The 21,268-nt window shown below is 36.4% G+C and overlaps 2 protein-coding genes across 5 annotated transcripts; both read left to right on the top strand.

Annotated features, from left to right (window-relative positions):
- Positions 1-3,194: 3,194 nt before the first annotated feature.
- Positions 3,195-13,968, top strand: LOC107822990 (ubiquitin-conjugating enzyme E2 2). Of its 3 annotated transcripts, XM_016649575.2 has the most exons (7): positions 3,195-3,352; positions 3,622-3,756; positions 3,848-3,873; positions 4,517-4,606; positions 11,484-11,572; positions 12,621-12,787; positions 13,583-13,968. In XM_016649575.2, exons 2-6 carry the CDS (start codon positions 3,632-3,634, stop codon positions 12,747-12,749), a joined length of 459 nt encoding a protein of 152 aa, XP_016505061.1. In that variant the 5' UTR covers positions 3,195-3,352; positions 3,622-3,631; the 3' UTR covers positions 12,750-12,787; positions 13,583-13,968. The 3 variants fall into 3 exon arrangements, with proteins under 3 accessions (XP_016505061.1, XP_016505060.1, XP_075106582.1); XM_016649574.2 differs by lacking the exon at positions 13,583-13,968 and having other exon boundaries at positions 12,621-13,018; XM_075250481.1 differs by lacking the exon at positions 13,583-13,968 and having other exon boundaries at positions 3,222-3,352; positions 3,555-3,756; positions 12,621-13,018.
- On the top strand, positions 4,613-9,018 carry LOC107822989 (uncharacterized). Of its 2 annotated transcripts, XM_075250480.1 has the most exons (4): positions 4,613-5,992; positions 6,380-8,086; positions 8,175-8,294; positions 8,393-9,018. In XM_075250480.1, exons 2-3 carry the CDS (start codon positions 7,564-7,566, stop codon positions 8,177-8,179), a joined length of 528 nt encoding a protein of 175 aa, XP_075106581.1. In that variant the 5' UTR covers positions 4,613-5,992; positions 6,380-7,563; the 3' UTR covers positions 8,180-8,294; positions 8,393-9,018. The 2 variants fall into 2 exon arrangements, with proteins under 2 accessions (XP_075106581.1, XP_075106580.1); XM_075250479.1 differs by having other exon boundaries at positions 4,613-8,086.
- Positions 13,969-21,268: the final 7,300 nt, after the last annotated feature.

The following is a 21,268-nucleotide window of genomic DNA, read 5'->3' as shown; positions in this document are numbered from 1 at the left end:
ACGTTCGAAGTTATTATATTTACGCTTAATCGTTTGGTTTCGACATATTAAGAAGCATTATTCACCTTGTTTATCCCTTGCATCTTTCAATCTAGATTTTATTATGCTTGGCTGAGATTTACTTCTTCATCTTCATTAATTGGCTTAATCAAAAAGGTTTCGATCTTTTGGTCGAACAATGTTGTCTAACACCTTTAGTTGTTACACCTGAGCGGTTAAAGTTTCACCCGCGCACACACAGACATAGATATATTCTCTTTACCTATAAAAATGTATTTTTATCTAAGTGAGTCAGAAATTATATGTTACTCGACAAAAACATTAAGGATGCTAAAATTTAAATTTTTTCTATGTCATTTTATTTTGACATTAAAAAAGAAATTAACATAAGTAATCAACCAGTCAAAAAAATAGTCGATATATATATATATAATTCATAGATAAAGTTTTCAAATCTATATATATATTAAAGCAAGAACGTTACCATATATAATTGCATTGTGGTTAAGCCAAGTGGCAAGCTAATAAATGCAAATAGTATATGGTAACTTTATTTTATATTTGACTATGTTAGTCATATATATATATATATGTAAATTTGAATTTATATATATATAACTGAATTTGAATTAAAGAATAATTTTGAATTTATAGATAAAGTTTTTAAATTTGAATTAATATAAAAAAAGAAATTTATCTTTTTTTGGTCAAGTTATCATACTTAATTCGGTTAATGATCATATGCAATCATACTAAGAACTTGATTATCTTTTCCGATTATTTAAATGCTATTGTGCCTGTGGAAAAAAAATTATTCCATATAACTGGTATGACATGAAATATATATATTTTTTAAAATGTAAATAAATTATTTCAAAATGGGATTATTTTTTAAAATATAATGTAACTTAAGAAATAAAAGGATAAGATATTTTTGAATTTTAGTAGAGTTTTTAAATTATTATAATCGAAATCATATCATGGACAAAATCAAGAAATCGAAATATTATGGAATATTTACACAAATATCTGGGCAGATTTATTTTTTACTTTTTATAGCTAATATCCATAGATGATATACTGGCAACACACGATTATACACATATTATATATGGATTATGTATAAATTACACATTCTTCAATTTTTTAATTTAAGTGGTAAGACAAGCACTTATTTAGGTTGATTAGATAAATCCAAAAGAAAAATATGGAAGAATTTCAACTAAACACTAAAAATATAAATAAAGTTCTTATGTAGACAATTTCTATTTAAACTCATCCTTTTATAGAGAAATAAATTATTTTTTGTAAAAAAAAAAGACATAAAAAATAAAATAAAAGAAAATAAATAAAGAAAAAAAGTATGAAAAACCTAATAAATAGAAATAAGAGATGATAGCGAATTTCTTCTTCTGTTTCATCTATGTTAAGTATAAAAAAATTTGGAAGTTGATATCATTGATTTTAAATCTTTTTTCAACTCAAATACATAGATTATAAGACAATGATCTTTTAGAATATTTTTTTAATTTACATTATGTGTCGTTTTTAAAAAATCACTATTACTAACAAACTGATATGATATTTGAATTTGAATATAAATGCAATTTGAGTAGTTTGCATTGAGGTTAAGCCAAGTATGATGTCGAGAAAAACTACTTGGCAATTTCAAGATAATATATGCAATGTTATATAATAACAGTCAACTAATTTAACATTTAATAATTCAAAGAACAATTATAGAGGCATATGTAGAGTGTTGACAACAGGTTTAATTGAACCCATAACTTTTTACGCTGAGCAAAACTTTATATGTAAAAACTTCTTAAAATTATAAAAATAGTAGATATGAACCCATAACTCTAAAATATATAATGAGTTCAATGCTAAAATCTTAAAAATTGAATCCATAAAGTATAAATCCTAGATCCATCTCTGTATATAGGATATTCCAAATTCAAAATTTGTGGCTAGAGATATCGATAAACTCAAAATAACATTATATTGAAATAAAATTTCATCGGCTAAAGAATCATTTCAATTCTTAGATAGCCGACTAAAGTAAATTTTAAATTAAGGATAACATCTTCACTTGCATCATTATAAAGATAATAATTATATATATAAAGTTTTAGAAATTGGAATGTCAAAATAGAAATATTTTTTGAAAGATAACAACATACCAAATAAGAGTTCACGTCGTAGTAAAAGAGTCATGTCGTAACCAAAGAATCATTCATATTGTGTCAACACTTTGTGCTTTGACATAAATACAAATTATTATTTTATTTTTTGGATTTTTTTAGGTTCCAATGAGACCAATGAGAATGTTAGGTGCAAAAATATGGCTATTTATAGGTGGTGCAAAAATATGGCTATTTTTAGGTGCAAAAATAAAATTATCACTACGAGATTTGAGAAAATGTTAGTCTTTTTTCATGTACTGTTTCGTAATTGATATCTAACGATTATCTAGAAGGTTTAAATTTTAAGGTTATTTACATATCATTCAAATAACTCGGATATTTAATATGGTTAATGTCAAATATCAAAATGGAGTCATATTGGAAAAAAAAAAATTACTGGCTAAATAATTTTTTAAATTTTTAGATAGCCGACTAAAATGTGTTTTGAATTAAGTATAATATTTTCACTTAGATTATTATAAAATAAATTATTATTTGAAAATAATATTTTAGAAACTATAATTTTAAAATAGAAATAATTTTTGAAAGATATCAACGCACAAAATAAGAGTCCAAGTAGTAGTAAAAGAGTCAAGTCGTATCCAAAGAGTCTTTCATAGTCCCAACCTTTGATTATTTTGTCATAAATATGAGTTATTGTTTTGCTTCTCGACTACTTTTAGGATCCAATGACACCGGCGAGAATGATATCAAAAAAGAAAAGTAGAATTATATCTAGAAAATTTGAGAAATGATTAATCTTTTTCATGTAGTGTTTCTTAATTAATACCCAATAATTATTTATATTTAATAGAGAAAGTTTAAATTTTAAGATTATTTACATATAATTCAAATAACTCAAATAATGTGCGGGTGATAATACTAGTAATTTATATAAATCTGCTAGGGACTTTAACTAATTTTTGTTGAATGTGTAACTTTTCCTTTAAAAAAAAGTGTCCACGTAATCACACTATTAGCTGTACGTACGCGCATATGATGTATCAGGTCACATATCTCACCAGCTTACATATCACGCAAACTCAGTATCTTCATTTCCTATAAGCAGGTGACGCGCAAGAAACTGAAGTCTAGTCTTAACCCCATCCAAGCTCAATTTCAATCTCGTCGATTCTCTTTGAAATTCTTGCCGCTTCATCGCTCAGGTAATTTGATCTCCTTTCTTTTCACATGAACCCTTGTTTAATCAATGCTGATGTCTTGGACTACAAATTTATGCAATAATTTCATATTTTTTGTGGATCTAGGGTTTCCCAATTTTACTGTTTTTGACTCGGTTCGATTTATTGGCATGTGATTGCCTTATAATCTAAACTGCTACGTTAATTTAGTGGCTTATTAGTGTAGGGAGCTGAAGTTTTCATTGTTTAAAGTTGAATTTAGCAAGTTGATGAATTGTGAGTTGTGGGATTAGGCGGTCAGGGATGTCGACGCCGGCAAGGAAAAGATTGATGAGGGATTTTAAGAGGTTACAGCAGGATCCTCCTGCCGGCATCAGTGGTGCTCCGTATGACAACAATATTATGCTCTGGAATGCCGTTATATTCGGGTATCTGCAGGATCTTCTGCATTTTTTTTTTTGTACTTTGTGCTGTAGTTTCTTTATATTTATGAACTTTTCTTTTTTCTTTGAAATGCAGTCCTGATGACACACCTTGGGATGGAGGTGAGGAAATTTTGCTCAGTTACCGGTCTTTGTTTCTCTCTCTTCATATTTATGCTTAAAATACGAACAGACGCATTACTTTGAATCTTAGTCCATCATACGGATAGTTAGATACCTCCTAAGAAATATTTGCGCACTCAAATGCCACTTGCTGTTTTCTACTTTACTTTGTCATTTTTGTAATCGCGCTGTGGGTGTTTTGTAAAGGGCATTTTGTCACTTGACTATGTGGATGAAACATCATATGTGGATCTCATCAGTTCCATTTAAGTAATGCATATTAGTTTAGTCCACTTTTGGTGCTTCGTGATGCTGAGATGTTCCCATTCTCCTAATGAAGAAGGTTTCTAGGAATATGTTTCTGTGGTGCATGATAATAAATTAATATCTGATCCCGTCCGTGCTGAATATTCTTATTTGCTTCTAGGTGGTTAAGGTAGTTATAGTCAGTTTTAAAAATATTGATTGTCGTTATTAGGATTTGCCTCTCTTTTCTTTTCCATTCTTGTTTTTCCCCTTTCAATAAAATGAAGTATAAGCAGGCGCTTCTAGTTTGTATGGACAAGAACCATCAAAATTTATAGTCATGCCTTTCCACCCCAATTTTGACTATTAAATATGTGTTCTATAATTCTATTTACAGGTACGTTCAAGCTCACACTTCAGTTTACGGAGGACTACCCCAACAAGCCTCCAACTGTGCGGTTTATTTCCAGGATGTTTCATCCAAATAGTAAGTAGCCCAAGTAATGTTGCTTTATCTTTCTCTCCCTCTTTCTTCGCATAGTTGTAGACCTTAGGAAAGGTAAAACTTTCAACTTTAAGCTTTGGTTGTTAATTGAGTTTATCTTGATGGGATTTGTCTAGGAAGTGGTGTGACGATCTAAGTTGCTCTGACACGACAATTTAGGTGCCGCACCCGTGTCGACACGACATTGGTGTGGGTATGGGATTCGTACTGGATCTGGTCAAATAATTTTGGGTACTTTGACCACGACAAACAGAAAAATTCGAAACGAGATAAAATTTAATTCTCGAAATCAGAACCAAAACTAGGATAAATTTGAAGAAAGTAGCATACCTTATTTAGGAAATCAATCATTTACCTATCTACATCTTGAGAATAAAAAAGAAATCAACACTTTACTAGTTATATGTAAGTGTTACTTGTGGGGTTACACTGGGTTTGTTGTTGTTGTTGTTACTAGGATCCGTATCCCCGAATCTTAGAATTTACATTTTTGAAGGATCTAGTCTTTAGATCCGCACCCGTTTTGGACACCTGCACCTGTGTTCGAGCAACTTAGGTGACTACTAGTAGTATTGACAAGAGGTTATAGCAATTTAGAGACCTTTTAATATAGTTAGTATTGTGTCTCACACTGCGTACTACAAGAAGGAAGCTAGCTTCTTAGATTTTTTATATCCCACACGGCCACACCTTCTGCATCAACACTTCAATTCCCATTTCAGTCGATTACTTGTAGTGTGCTCTATTCCTTTATATCATCCTATCATGCCTTCATCACCAATAGGCCATTTCATATATCCCGTGAAGAAATTCCCCAACAACAACAACAACATACCAGTATTATCCCACACTGTGGGGTTTGGGGAGGGTAGTGTGTACGCAGACCTTACCCCTACCTTGTGAGGATAAAGAGTGAGGATAGAGAGACTGTTTCCAATAGACCCTCGGGAAAGCATAAACACCACATTAATGAAAATATAGACAAGAGAGGACCAGTGTTTAGAAAAGCGCTGTCGCTTCCAGCACACTGAGGCGACTCGATCTGAGGAAGCGAGCGCTTCACAGGAAAAAGCGAAAAAGCGATGAAGCGGATAAAGCGATGAAGCGATCGCTTCTTTGCAAAAAAGCGCAGGGGCTCTTTTTTTAAAAAAAAACTTTGGGTCTGTTATTCTATTAGACAAAACAGACCCTAAGTCGACCAAAACCCCCTTCTCCTTCGACAAAATTCTTCGACAAAACAGAGTCTCACAAAACCTAGGGTTTTTTACCTACTGAAGCTGAAATCCAAGAGCAGAGACGCCATTGCTGACCCTCTCTCTCGCTCGAGTTCTCCTTTCTCGCTCGCGACACTCGCCATTGCTGACCCAGGTAATTTCTTCTTATGCTTTCTCCTTTCTTCTTCTGTTCTTTAGTTCTTCTTGTTTTTTTTTTCATTCTTCTTCTTCTTCTTTCTTTCTCTGTTTCTCCAGTCCAGAACAGAGTAAGAAACCTTTTTTTCTTTCTTTTTCCTTTTCGTTTGTGTAAGGAACTCCAGTCGAGTTCTCCATTCTTCTTTCTTCTTCTTCTTTTTTTCGTTTGTGTATATTTCCTTTCCTCTTTGTCAGCATATAAAATTAGTTATATATATGTATTATTTTTGGTTTATGTGATTTTTTAAATGTATATTTCAGTTTATATAATTAATTATTATATATATTATATGTATTTTCAGTTTATTGATTATGTTTTTGCTTATTGATTAAATGTATATTTCAGTTTATATAAATGTCTCAAAGTTTGAAAGAGAAAGACCCGGCTTGGCGATATGGCTAGAGAGTTAATGAGAAGAATACAAATGTTGTATGCAAGTTTTGCAACAAGATTACAACGGGTGGAATTTATCGCTTTAAATACCATCTAATTGGTGGCGATAGAAACGTCACAAGTAGTCCGAAATGTCCACTGGAGGTGAGGGAAGAAATAAAGAATTTTGTTGAGAAGAAGAAAGAGCAAAAAAATCAAATGGTTCATCAACCAATAGTGACCAATCTTGATGATGATGATGATGATGATGATGATATTGAAGAATTGTCACTTCCAACAAAATGGGGAAGAGATGGGTCAAGCCATGGATCATCGACTAAAGGTCCTATAGATTGCTACTTCTCAAAGAAGCCGGGAGCAAGCGGTGGAAAATATGTACAAAAAATTGCTAAAGACATTTTGAGGGATCGTGCAGTTAGAGCTTTTGCACGATGGGTCTATGATGCTGACTCCCCTTCAATTGGGTCAACTATGACACTTTTGGAGACTTTATTGAGGCCGTTGGTCAATACGGACCTGGAATGAAGCCTCCCATTTACCATGAAATAAGAGGTCCTTATCTAAATAAGGAAGTGGAGGAGACTAATACAATTGTTGAGGAGCATAAAGTTGTGTGGAACAAGTACGACTGCTCCATTATGATGGATAAGTGGACGGCAAGAACGGGAAAATGATTATTAATGTGTTGTTGAATTCTCCCCGGGGAAGTTTGTTTCTTGAGTCCATTGATGCTAGCGACTCATCCACTGACGACATCAAAATGTTCACCTTGTTTCAGAACACCATCGAAGAGATTGGTCCAAGCAAAGTTGTTCAAGTGGTCACTGATAATGCAAGTGAAAATAAGAAAGCGGGTGGCATGATTGAAGGGGCGTACAAGAATGTCTATTGGACTCCATGTGCGGCTCATTGTATCAACTTGATGTTCGGGGACATTTTCAAGGAAAAACCCTTCTCTACAGTTTTTGGCCAGGGCGTTAGGTTACATTCTTATATTTCTCAGCGGCCCTTGTTATTGAATATGATGAGAAGATTTACCATGCAAAAAAAATTTGGTGGAACCGGGCAAGACAAGGTTCGCCACTGCTTTCTTGACTTTGCATAGTATCCACTGTCAAAAAGACAATTTGAGAAAGATGGTCACTTCAAAGGAATGGAGCAAGAGTAAATTTGCAAAGGAAAGTGCGGGGAAAGAGGTTGCACACATTATTCTTTCTTATTCTTTTTGGAATAATGTCCCTCATGCTCTTAAAATTGGTGGCCCTTTGGTTAAAGTACTCCGTTTGATGGATGGGGAGCAAAAACCACCAATGGGCTACCTCTATGAAGCTATGGATAGGGCCAAAAAGGCTATTCAAGCATCATTCAGTGATGAGCAGAAATATGTAAAGGTCTTTCAGATCATTGATGCAAATGAGCAACTTCATAGACCTTTGCATGCAGCTGGATTTTTTCTGAACCCATCACACTTTTATGAGCATCATGAGAATAATTCATTGGCTAAAGAAGTGTGGACAGGATTCCATCAGGTTGTTATCAAGTTGACCCCAGATGAAGACTTGCAAGAAAAGATAGTAGATCAGCTTGCTACTTCCAAGGCAGCTGAAGGACTTTTTAAGCTCCGTCTTGCTATTAAACAAAGAACGACGAAGTCGCCAGGTGACCAAGTGTTTCTATATTTTATAACTCTAACTTCAATGTATTTTTTATACTTATTAACTCTTGAACTTTTTTTTGACTTCTATAGTTTGAATGGTGGGTCCAATATGGTGTAGAGACTCCGGAATTACAGGCTTTCGCCATCAAAGTTCTAAGCTTAACTTGTAGTTCATCCGGATATGAAAGGAACTGGAGTGTTTTTGAACACGTGAGAAATAAAAAGAATTATTTCGTGTTTTGAGATAAAGTAAATTATATTTCAATTGTCCAAACTCCTACTAATTAGTTGACACATCTTTTTTGCAGATTCATACAAAGAAAAGGAATCGACTAACCTTGAAGCGTCTCCATAATCTAGTGTTCATAAAATACAATAGAGCATTGAGGCGTCGCTATAACCACCGCAATATAATTGATCCAATTCTTTTGGACAATATTGATGAGGCTAATGAGTGGCTAACCAGAGTCCCCAAAAATTGTGAAGATGAAGAAGTATTTGAAGGTGACTCCGATTTCATTTGGGGTGATGTTGCGGTTGGTAGTGGAGTTGGGGAGGATCCTTGTGGTTTAAGGAGATATACTCCAAGTTCAAGCTCTATTAGGAAGGGAAAAAGTGTGGCTACTACAATTCGATCCCTATCCCTAATTGATGAAGAAGAAAGTGATCATGAAGAGGAGGGGGAAGAAGAAGATGACGAGCAATATGAAGATAATAGAGGAATTCAAGATTTTGACAACCTTGAAGAAGAAGAAGAAGAGTAGAAGAATAAGATGTTGATTCTAGCAATTTAGTAGCTTTGATTTTGCTTGTCCTATGGTTTGTGCCTTTGTGGATAGTTTGTGGATGATTTGGTGGTACCTAGTACCTACTTTTTAAGTATTTAAATTGAAGTTTTTGATTATTTATAATTTTATATTATGTTTTTTAAGAATTGCACTTCACTTTAATAAAGCGTGCACTTCGCTTTTGAAGCGAGGCGAGCCCTTGTCGTTTTTTTGCGCTTCGCGCTCTCAAAAACACTGGAAGGGACAGTACCAAATGCCATATAAAAGCAGAATAAAAACAACAAGATAGTAAGGTGATTAACAATGAAAGAAAACAACGGTTAGTCATAAAAACTTACTACCAACAGAAAGTGAGAATATACTACTGTTATGAACACTCTAGACTACCTACTCTACTACCCTAATCCTCGACTTCCATACCTTCCTATCAAGAGTCATGTCCTCGGTCAGCTGAAGCTGTGTCATGTCTTGCCTAAACACCTCTCCCCACCTCTTCTTTGGCCTACCTCTACCTCTACCTCTCCGTAGGCCCTCGACCCTCCAATATCAACCTCTTACACCTCCTCACTAGGGCGTTTGTGCTCCTCCTCACATGACCAAACCACCTAAGCCGCGCTTCCAGCATCTTGTCCTCAATAGGGGTCACACCCACCTTGTCGTGAATAACCTCATTTCTGTTCCTATCTAATCTGGTGTGCCCATACATCCATTTCAACATCCTCATCTCTGCTACCTTCATCTTCTGGATATGAGTGATCTTGACTGGCCAACACTCAGCCCCATACAACATCGTTGGCCAGACCACCACTCTGTAGAACTTACATTTAAGTTTCGGTGGCACTTTCTTGTTACACAGAACACCGGAAGCGAGTCTCCGTTTCATCCATCCCGCCCCAATACGATGTGTGACATCTTCATCAATCTTCTACCCCCTGAATAATAGACCCAAGGTACTTAAAACTTCCTTTCCTAGGGATGACCTGCGAGTCCAGCCTTACCTCCCCTTCCCCTCCTTGAGTCTCGCCACTGAACTTATACTCCAAGTATTTTGTCTTGGTCCTGCTCAACTTGAAACCTTTAGACTTCAGGGTCTGCCTCCATAGCTCTAATTGCGCATTCACACCGTCTCGCGTCTCGTCAATCAATACAATATCATCTGCAAATAGCATGCACCACGACACCTCCCCTTGGATGTGCGCTCAGTACGTCCATCGCCGAAGCAACCAAAAAAGGGCCGAGTGCCGACCTCTGATGTAGCCCCATCATAACCGGAAAATGATCCGAGTCCCCACCCACTGTCCTCACCCGGTCTTTGCTCCATCATACATTTCCTTGATCAACCTAACGTAGGCAACATGTACACCTCTAGCCTCCAAACATCTCCACAAAACCTCCCTCGGAACTTTATCGTACGCCTTTTGTAAATCGATGGACACCATATGCAAGTCCTTCTTTCCTCCCTATACTGCTCCATCAATCTCCTAACAAGGTAAATGGCTTCTTATGTTATTCCTAATCCTATATTGCTAGTCTAACATCACCATTCTCTCCGAGACCTAATTCTCATGCCATCACTATGCCTATAAAATATAGAATGTCCTTATAAAGAATGTAGAAAATTGTTTTTCTCATTCATTCGTCTCAATCCATATTTGACTATTACCATTGTTCTTCACAAAACATTCTCCTCCTTTAAAGATTTCAATTCCCAACCATTCCAGACATATAGTATGTGGTACGTACTTATATTAGATAACACGTTTGGTAATTTAATTCACTCTTTAACTCTTTAAGAAATTATTAACTCCCCCATCCACTCAACCTTTTCAAAGATCGGCCCAAATCTTTATCCTTGAACTTATATGAATGGTAATTCCATATATATGTAATAGGCAATTCTGTCGTCGTTAATGAGTCATGTGATGTGACACTTTTTTCCCAGTGATTATGACATAATGGTTGATGGAAATATTGCAAAAGTCATGTGATGTGACACTTTTTTCCCAGTGATTATGACATAATGGTTGATGGAAATATTGCAAAAATCTTTTGTAATTACTATGGCTTAGAGTAATATTCTGTTTCTTGAAATTCTTGATTAGGAGAGAATTAGCCATATTCTGGTAGCTGCCTGGGTTGTGCTTGTTTAATTGAATGCGTTTTGTGATTCATGTGTGTGTTAAGTTATGTGTATGTGTTAAGGCCTATAGCTCAGTATATGTCCCAACTTATACTAGATTAGTCCACGTACTGTACTGCTTGTTAGTTGAAATTGTTTTGCTGCACCTATTTTTCTCATCTTCTATTTTCACCTGACCAAGCAATACGAGTACCATAATCTTTTATGCCCAGTTTTGACTAAACAGCCCATGCAATCTGAGCAATGTAATCTTTTATGTTCAAGTATTGGCTTTTGAGAGAGTTCATCTAATGTGTGTATACCAATTAGTTTTATGTCTTTATTTTCATTTGTGCCATTGTGCAGAAGTTAATCCTAGATATTAGCCTCGATTCTACTCTACTTTTCAAAAAGATTTGATTCTACTTTATCATGCAAAGCAAAAATTTGACTTTAGTTTTGCTGATTTCTCATATCTTATCTATTGCTCAGTTTACGCCGATGGAAGTATATGCTTGGACATACTGCAAAATCAGTGGAGTCCTATATATGACGTAGCTGCTATACTTACTTCAATCCAGGTATGTTGAGATTGTTATTAATTTACATCATTATGCCTTGTGGCTATACAGAATATTGGAGAAACATAGCATGAAAAGTATCTTTCATTTTATTTCCTTGGTGTGTGTGTTTTCCCATGCAGAATAATGGACATCCTGGTATTGGCATTTATTTTGGACACATCATAGACCATCTCTTTTGTCCCCACCTTGATTAGCTTTGTAGCTTTGTGTTCTTTTATACTTCATATTCTGTACTAATAGTATACTAATATTAAGACATGATATTCTTGGTGGTCAAGTAGCTCCTTGGATGTAGGTGTTAGTGGACACGCATTGATTGAGTTATGTGTTCCTTTGCATTTCTCTGTTTGAACTGGTGGCAGAGTAGTGTACAATGATGAGAACAAGATATCTGTTATTTTGGATAAGTTGGGAATGCAGGCTTCATTATTTGGTCCAAATTAGATGATAAAATATGTTCAGAGATGCTATATACTGTGCTTGATATCATTTTCACTAGTAGTAAATTAACTAATTCAACAAATTAATAATATAACAGAAAAGAATCAATCCAAAGCAAACAGGTCCTTGTTCTTAAGACATTGATTGTGTCTATAAATGCTGGAGAGACATTTTTTTTTTGTTTTGTTAATATTTTTTGGTTCAAACAGTTTTTACTTGGGCTCAATTCCATCTGAGACAGTGCTCAGTTGGTGCCTGTCTGTCTTAGCTGCTCAATATCATTCCGTCTATTTCATTATGTTTCACCTAGGCACTAATCTTGGGAGTTCAAAAGATCTTCTGTCACCGCCAAATTTTTGTTATCTTTCCATAAAGATCCAGTTCAGTTTTTGGTGGTCAGTAGTGTCTTCTATTCTGAATCTTATCTTTTGTTTGTAAAATTTGATCGATGTCTGGTGTGAGACCGAGATAGTCAAGTCAATTCTCATTAACCAAACTCGGTAATAAAAATGGGCTGGAGTAAATGAAACTGAATCGAGAAAGCATTAGCATTAGCATGTCTGCTTGTAAACGGTCCCTAATGTGTGACTTTTTCCAAATGCAGTCTTTGCTCTGTGATCCAAACCCAAACTCACCAGCAAATTCAGAAGCAGCACGCATGTTTAGTGAGAATAAGCGCGAGTACAACAGGAAGGTGCGTGAGATTGTTGAACAGAGCTGGACAGCAGACTAACATCTCTCAGACTGAATCTGTCATTGGAGATTTTCCTGGTAGGGATGCCTGTGTCAAGCTGAAAACTTTTCAGTGCTGTTGCTACATTAAAAATAAATGTAGCAGGAAATTGTCCTTTTATGTGTTGTAGGAACTCTGATTGCCTTTATCTTCATGTTGTGCTACTCGACCATGAGACATTGTACATATTATCTCTTGTATCCAAATTATTTGAAGCTCTCTTCTGTTGGTCCTATGAGACCGAATGAAAAATGGATAAACATCTGATATTTTTGTTTAGCAATTTAATTCCCTGTGAATGCAATATCATTCATCTATCATTGTCCGATGGAGCAAGTAAATAATAGGTAATTTTGGGCTTTTAACACCAAGTAATTGAGGAGATAGATAAGTCAAAAATCTTCTGCCTGTCTGAGTGGCACTGTAAAGATCTAAGTTGCACATATTTCTTGGCTAATTTTAATTTTCAGGCCATAGGATCTGTTAAATGGGTATTGCAGAATTGCAGGACCATTAATGTTGAATTATCACCCAATATTGGATCTGAAGTGACTGTTATAGTGCGGTTCTTAGTTGGAGGCGCATACAATGACATCCAAAGGGATGGTTACATTTCTAGATGTTGCAAGAAGTAGGTTGTGGTTTTACTTACCGCAAATGTCAAACAATTATGAAACGTCATGGAGTAGAATGTTTGCCTTTTTGTGTGGTCGCAGTAATTGAAGAGCTTCGGATTACGAAAAATAGTACTAAATGAAGAGCATCTGGATTTTGGCGAGGTAGTGGCTATTGATATTTTATTATTTGATTCCTAATTATAATCTTTTCTGTAGATGAGTTTTACAGGTGTGCAGCTGAAATACCCGCTGCTTGGAAACCTACCTCCATGGTGTGTATTGACTAAGAAGAGATATAAGCAGTTAAATTTGTTTCAGCTGGTATGGCTGCTAATGATGAGCCAGGGTTTGAGGCGAAGGACATCAGAAGATGGATTGCCCATAAGGAGGAGGTTTTAGAGATTGGAAACAGCAACTGGTTTGATACGCTTTTTCATGTTAATGTACTTAGATCACAAGAATCTATAAGATGATCACTAGACTAGGATAATTGGCTCTCTCGACTCTCGATTACTAACATCTCTGTGTCGTTGTCGTCGTTTAATAATTACCTTTGATAACGATTGTTTATTGTTTTGAAGACCACATATTCATGATCGTTATGTGTATGCGTATTTTTTTTTCCTCACAAATTTGGGATTGAGGGTGAGCGGGAGACAACTGGATGATGCTCCTTATTGTTGTATTTAATCGCTGCCTGTTAGCTTGGCTGTCGGTTTTGTGTGTCAGAAAATCCTATAATTGCCTTTATTTTTCTAAACCGAGTCGGTGAACGGTAACACTCGTGAAGTTGGTCACAAGGAAAACGCACAGTGGGAAATGCGGGGAAACAAAAGGAAAAGGACATTTTCTCTTGGATACCAGATAAGTCCGTCATTACACTTGTTAGCTATGCGTTACTTGCATTTTACAAGCATCTAAAACTGTCGGTGGACTCATTGGTTCATTTTGTTGGGAATAAACCCCCACAGAAATAATATTCACGGTAATAAAAACGGAATAATAATGTAGCATCGAGATACGGTAATTAACAAGAATAAAAGAGTAACAACGACACCAAGATTTTTACGTGGAAAACCCTTTTAATAAGGGAAAAAATCACGGTCCCGAGAGGAGCAACTGATATCACTATAGTAAAGAATTTTACAATTTGTAGATCCGAGTAAAATACTCCAAAGACCACTACAACATCAAAAGAAATAACCCTCTTTTGATATTCTCACCTCACTATAATATCGCTCATTCTCTATTTTCCTCACAGACTATTTTCTTATACCCTGTCTGTGAAACCTCACTCTTTCTTTCTCTCTTTGTTGGTGTGAAGAAATGAGAGTTGAAGCTCTCCTTTTATAGCCAAAGCTTCACTCTCTAAAGCCTACAATATTTGACAATTTACACATACTTTTCACAATTCAACAAAGTTGGCTGCCAAACCAAAGAAATTCAACAAGGTTGGCTATCAAACCAAACTAATTCAACAAGGTTGGCTACCTAACCAAACCAAGTCAACAAGGTTGGCTACCAAACCAAAGAAACTTTTATTAGGCACATGCGTAATACTTCTTCAATGAGATGAACATCATCAATCTCCCCCTCCAGTCTCATTCATCTAGAGGAGGTAGCATTGTCTTCTAGTTTGAGTGCATGCCGACAAGTTCTTTGCATAATTCGAACTTGTTCTTTGGTATCACCTTGGTCAGCATATCTGCGGGATACTCACTTGTAGAAATCTTCAAGACTTTTAGAGATTCATCATCTACCATTTCTCGAATCCAATGATATCTCACATCAATGTGTTTGGTCCTTGCATTGTACATAGAGTTCTTGCTAAGGTCTATTGCACTTTGACTGTCACAATAGACGACATACTCCTTCTGATGCAATCCAAGCTCTTGAAGGAACCGTTTGAGCCATACTATCTCCTTGCCAGTTTCTGTAGCGGCAATGTACTCTACTTCAGTTGTTGAAAGTGCAACACACTTCTGCAACTTAGACTGCCATGATATAACTCCCCCTGAAAATGTAAACAAATATCCAGTAGTGGATTTTCTGTTGTCAATGTCACCTGCCATATCAGCATCTGTATAGCCCTTCAAGATTGGATCAGATCCTCCAAAGCACAAACAATCTCCCGTGGTACCTCTCAGGTACTTGAGTATCCACTTGACTGCTTCCCAATGTTCCTTTCCAGGATTTTCAAGAAACCTACTGACAACACCAACTGCGTGAGCAATATCAGGTCTAGTACATACCATTGCATACATCAAGCTTCCGATTGCTGAAGAATAAGGAATTCTAGCCATGTTCCCTTTCTCTTCCACTGTTGTAGGACACATCTTTTTGCTCAACTTTAGATGACTAGCAAGGGGTGTGCTGACTGGCTTAGCATTTTTCATGTTGAAGCGTTCTACTGCACGTTCAATGTACTTCTCCTGAGATAGCCACAACTTTCTACTTGTTCTCTCTCGAACTATCTTCATCCCTAGAATTTGTTGTGCTGGGCCCAAGTCCTTCATATCAAATGACTTGGACAGATCTCCCTTCAACTTTGCTATCAGCCCCTTGTCTTTTCCTACAATTAACATGTCATCCACATACAACAACTATATAATAAAGTTATTCTCAGACAATCTTTTGAAGTATACACATGGATCAGAATAGGTCTTTAGGTATGTTTGACTTTTCATAAATGAGTCAAACTTCATGTACCACTGCCTTGGTGCCTGCTTCAATCCATAAAGACTATTATTCAATTTGCACACCATGTGTTTCTTTACAGTTACTTCAAATCCTTCTGGCTGCTCCATATAAATCTCCTCTTTCAAATCTCCATGAAGAAATGCAGTTTTCACATCCAACTGATCCACTTCAAGATCTAGGCTAGCTGCTAAGCTCAAAATTGTTCGAATAGAAGTCATTTTGACAACAGGTGAGAAAATTTCGTCAAAATCAATACCTTTCTTCTGTTCGAAGCCTTTAACCACCAATCGAGCTTTGTATTTGACCAGCTTGCCATTTCCATCTTTCTTGAGTTTAAAGACCCATTTGCATTTGAGTGGTCTTTTACCCTTTGGAAGTTCAACTAGCTTGTAAGTGCCATTTTTCTGTAGAGATTCCATCTCTTCTTGCATAGCTTTCATCCACTGGTTCTTTTCTGGATAGGACAGCACCTCCTTAAGACTTTCTGGCTCCCCCATCACTGATGAAGACATACTCTGTGGAAGGGTACCTGCATGACTCTACCCTTGGCCTCTCTGATCTCCTCAGATGTTGAGGTTGTTCTTCTCCCTGAGTGGGGTGCTCCACTTCCTCTACACCTTCATCAAGTTGCTCCCCCTGCTCAATAACCTCACCAGGTTGTCCCCCTGCTTGGCAACCTCGTCGGTCGTACTTTCTGCACTTGTGGAATTGTTAGAAGTAGAAGGAATAGTAAAAAGGTTAGAAATTATACCATTCTTCGCCTTTTCTAACATATCGGTAGCAGTTCCAACTTCACTTTCTCGGAAGACTACATCTCTGCTTCTGATGACCTTCTTCTTTACAGGATCCCACAATCTGTACCCGAACTAGTCATTTCCATATCCGATAAATATGTAGGGAACAGATTTATCATCCAGCTTTGTTCTATACTCTTTCGGTACATGTGCAAAAGCTCTGCAACCGAACACCTTTAGATGTGAGTAGGACACCTCTTTGTTGGTCCAAACTCTCTTTGGGATGTCAAACGCCAACGGAACTGATGGACTCCTATTGATCAGGTAACAGGTTGTTTGAACTGCTTCACCCCAGAATGACTTAGGCAGTTTAGACATTCTAAGCATGCTTCTCACCTTCTTCACAATGGTGCGGTTCATCCTCTCGGCTATGCCATTGTGCTGCGGGGTTCCAGGAACTTTCTTTCATGCCTGATCCCATGACTTGAAAAATACTCTTCAAATTCCCTTGAAGTGTACTCACCTCCATTGTCACTTCGGAGACGCTTTAGCTTTCGACCCGTCTCCCTTTCTACTAGAGCATGAAACTTCTGGAAAACTTGCAACACCTGATCTTTGGTTTTCAAAATATAAACCCATAATTTTCGTGAAGCATCATCAATAAAAGTAACAAAATATTTGTTACCGCCCATTGATTCAATTTCCATTGGTCCACAAACATCAGAATATACTAAATCAAGTATATTCAATTTTCTTTCAGGCGATGTCTGAAATGAGACTCTATGTTGCTTACCAAATAAATAGTAGTCACAAGGTTTTACCATTGTACCTTTGGCATAAGAAATAAGTGATTTCTTGGCAAGAATCTGCAATCCCTTCTCGCTCATATGACCCATTCTTTTGTGCCACAAATCTGCAGAAATCTCATCTTGTGCCGCGTTCAATTCACCTTGGCATATTTCTGCATTTGTCCTATACAACGTGCCATGAGCAACTCCCTTTGCAATCACCAATGATCCTTTAGTGAGTCTCCACTTTTGATTTGCAAAATAGCTATCGTATCCATCTTGGTCTAAAGCAATTCCCGAGATCAAGTTCATCCGCAAATCAGGTACATGCCGCACATCCTTTTGAACCAATGTGCATCCGACATTTGTCTTGATACAAATGTCACCAATCCCCGCAATCTTTGAGTAACTTGTGTTACCCATTCTCACTGTGCCGAAATCACCTGCTACATATCTGCAAAAAAGATCTCTTACCGGTGTGGCATGGTAAGATGCCACTGTGTCAACCACCCATTCCGACTCTGGACCTGACAGGTGCATGCATTCCTCTTCCTCATTTATAAAGAGGACAACATTATCATTGTTTTGCACCATGGCGGTTGTGTTGTCGTCATTCTTCTGGCCACTGGTTTCACGTTTGCCCTTCTTTGGATTTAGGCAATCTCTTTTGAAGTGACCTGGTTGATCACAATTGTAGCAATTTCTGGCTCTTGATTTGGATCGGTTCTTTGACTTCCCATGAGCTCCGAATCTACCATAGTTGTTCGAACTCCTTTGATAACTCCTGCCTCTACCTTATGTGATGAGAGTATGTCCTTGATTTTCAGGCTTCTTTCTCATCTTCTCATTGAGTAATAGAGCCGATGTGACATCTTTCAACTCAATAGTAGTCTTACCATGCAGGATGGTTGTTGCCAAATTATCGTACGAAGATGGCAACGAGTTCAATAGCAAGATGCCTTTATTTTCTTCCTCGATTTTCACTCCGAGGTTGGCAAGCTGTGTGATTAGTCCGTTAAACACATTTAAATGTGACAAAAAATTCATACCTTCACCCATGTGTAGGGCGTATAACTGCTTCTTCAGGTACAATTTATTTGTCAACGTTTTGGACATGTATAGGCTTTCCAACCTTGTCCAAATTCCACGTGCAGTGTCTTCATCAATGATGTTATTTACCACATCATCTGATAAGTGCAACCTGATTGCACTAACAGCTCTTTCATCCAAGTCAACCCATTCCTCAGCTTTCATGGTATCAGGCTTTTTGGCATCAGCATCTAGTACCTTGTGTAATCCTCGCTGGATGAGCAGATCCCTCATCCTTCTTTGCCATGTTGAGAAACCGTTATCTCCGTTGAATTTTGCTACCTCGTACTTTACTCGGGATATTTTTTTATTTTTTACCGAGTATAGTACTACCAATAGTGAATAGTATTTCAGTGAATGCAGAACCTGTGCTCTGATACCAGTTGTTGGGAATAAACCTCCACAGAAATAATATTCACGGTAATAAAAGCAGAATAATAATATAGCATCGAGATACAGTAATTAACAAGAATAAAAGAGTAACAACGACACCAAAATTTTTACATGGAAAACCCTTTTAATAAGGGAAAAAACCACGGCCCCGAGAGGAGTAACTGATATCACTATAGTAAGGAATTTTACACTTTGTAGATCCGAGTAAAATACTCCAAAGACCACTGCAACACTCAAAAGAAATAACCCTCTTTTGATATTTCTACCTCAATATAATATCGCTCACTCTCTATTTTCCTCACAGACTATTTTCTTATACCCTGTCTGTGAAACCCCACTCTTTCTTTCTCTCTTTGTTGGTGTGAAGAAATGAGAGTTGAAGCTCTCCTTTTATAGCCAAAGCTTCACTCTCTAAAGCCTACAATATTTGACAATTTACACACACTTTTCACAATTCAACAAAGTTGGCTACCAAACCAAAGAAATTCAACAATGTTAGCTACCAAACCAAACTAATTTAACAAAGTTGGCTACCTAACCAAACCAAGTCAACAAGGTTGGCTACCAAATCAAAGAAACTTTTATTAGGCACATGCCTAATACTTCTTAATGAGATTGGACATCATCACATTTTACATAGCAAATGGAACTCTATAATATATTCCATTGCTCTACGATTGAGACTGAGATTTCTCTCGTGATGTTAGTCACAAGGAAAACGCGCAGTGGGATGATGCAGAAAAAATAACTTTTACCCCTTGGATGCATACTTGGTAAGTGTGTTATTACACTTGTTAAGCTAAGCTTGGCAAATCACAAGGATCTACCATTGTCGGTGGATTCATTGGCATATACTCCTCGCCTTGTAAACATAGGGACCTCTACTATATTCATTGCTATACACGTCGTCTATATTGTATGTTGAGCGGAAAAAATACGATACGTTTTTTTTTAGTTTAACCTTTTGATGTTTGAAATCTATTGGTTCAACTAATTCCAATTCGTGTCATAGAAAGCTTATTACGGTATTAAGGCTCTCTATCAAAAGGACTGGACTTTATTCTCAAGATTCGAAACAGAAACTTTTGATTAAGAGGGAATGACCTTTTATTTCCACCACCACTTAGTGGTAATATAACATGCTATTACAACTGAATCTCCCGTGCTGCACTACGTAGGTCTCTAATGTATCATTGTTGACGAGCGACACCTGCTCAATCGAACAAGTAACTCTTACCTTTAACCTGTTGTGTCATTAGATGTTACAATCAGTCTCGATTCACTGAAGTATCATGATGGTAAATAGCAACAAAGAATTTACTGTTGTTCAGACAGGAAGTTCCTTTCTCTTATTTGCTTGTACAAAGAAAGAAGGAAAAAATAAAAAGGAGACAACCAATGTACATAATATGTATTTGAATTTTTGACAGGGATGTAGAAAGGATTATGTTTGTTACTAACGGTAGTTTAAAGATTTTTGCAGCAATCCATTTGTAGTACAAGAAAATTGGGAAATGTAAGATGAATTTGCCCTTCGGTTGGCAAGTAAAAAAGAAAGCACATGGCCCTATAGATAAGTTGAGGAATAATGAGAAGAGTCAGTTTGTTTGGTGTACCTAATGAACCAAAAAAAAAAAAGGGACCGCAGCTTTAAATCATTACAAAGGTGCTTATTGATGGTTACTTGGATAGAGATGCGTTGTCTATGCAGCATTTATTCACAATTTTTCCTTTAGTTGGAGGTTTCTTCCTACAGCTTATTATATCGCTCTCATTAGACCCTAAGTATCTGGAAATTTGGAATCAAAAGACAAAGTGTCTGTCTAGAGAATCATACACACAACAACAATAGCAACCCTAGTGTAATCCCACAAATAAGATCTGGGGAGGATAGTATATACGTAGATCTTATCCCTACATTGTGAAATTGGAGAGACTATTTTGAATAGACTTTCGGCTCAAGAAAAGTAAAATCAGAGGAAATATAATAATGAAGAAGCTTTGGAAAGACAACAAGATAATAAAAAAAACTAAAGCAAAAGAAACAAAGATCATACACATAAACTAAGGACCCGTTTGGCTATAGATTTTGCCAAAATACATTTCGATTTTTTTGGCAAATACATGTTTGGCCATATATTTTATCTACATTTTGGCAAATTCCCAAAACCCAAATCCCAAAACCAGCTCAAGAGCTG

The sequence above is a fragment of the Nicotiana tabacum genome, chromosome 3, assembly GCF_000715075.1.
Source record: "Nicotiana tabacum cultivar K326 chromosome 3, ASM71507v2, whole genome shotgun sequence".
In the NCBI taxonomy this organism is placed as follows: domain Eukaryota; kingdom Viridiplantae; phylum Streptophyta; class Magnoliopsida; order Solanales; family Solanaceae; genus Nicotiana; species Nicotiana tabacum.
The sequence above is the reverse complement of the archived record's forward strand: the minus strand, read 5'-3'. Positions and strand labels throughout refer to the sequence as shown.

Excerpts from the sequence above, each read along its gene's own strand:
- LOC107822990 (XM_016649575.2), top strand. The coding sequence starts at position 3,632 with ATGTCGACGCCGGCAAGGAAAAGATTGATGAGGGATTTTAAGAGGTTA. Across the intron at positions 4,607-11,483 it reads CAGGATGTTTCATCCAAATA|TTTACGCCGATGGAAGTATA; the intron begins GTAAGTAGCCCA and ends TCTATTGCTCAG. Across the intron at positions 11,573-12,620 it reads CTATACTTACTTCAATCCAG|TCTTTGCTCTGTGATCCAAA; the intron begins GTATGTTGAGAT and ends TTCCAAATGCAG.
- LOC107822989 (XM_075250480.1), top strand. The coding sequence starts at position 7,564 with ATGGTCACTTCAAAGGAATGGAGCAAGAGTAAATTTGCAAAGGAAAGT.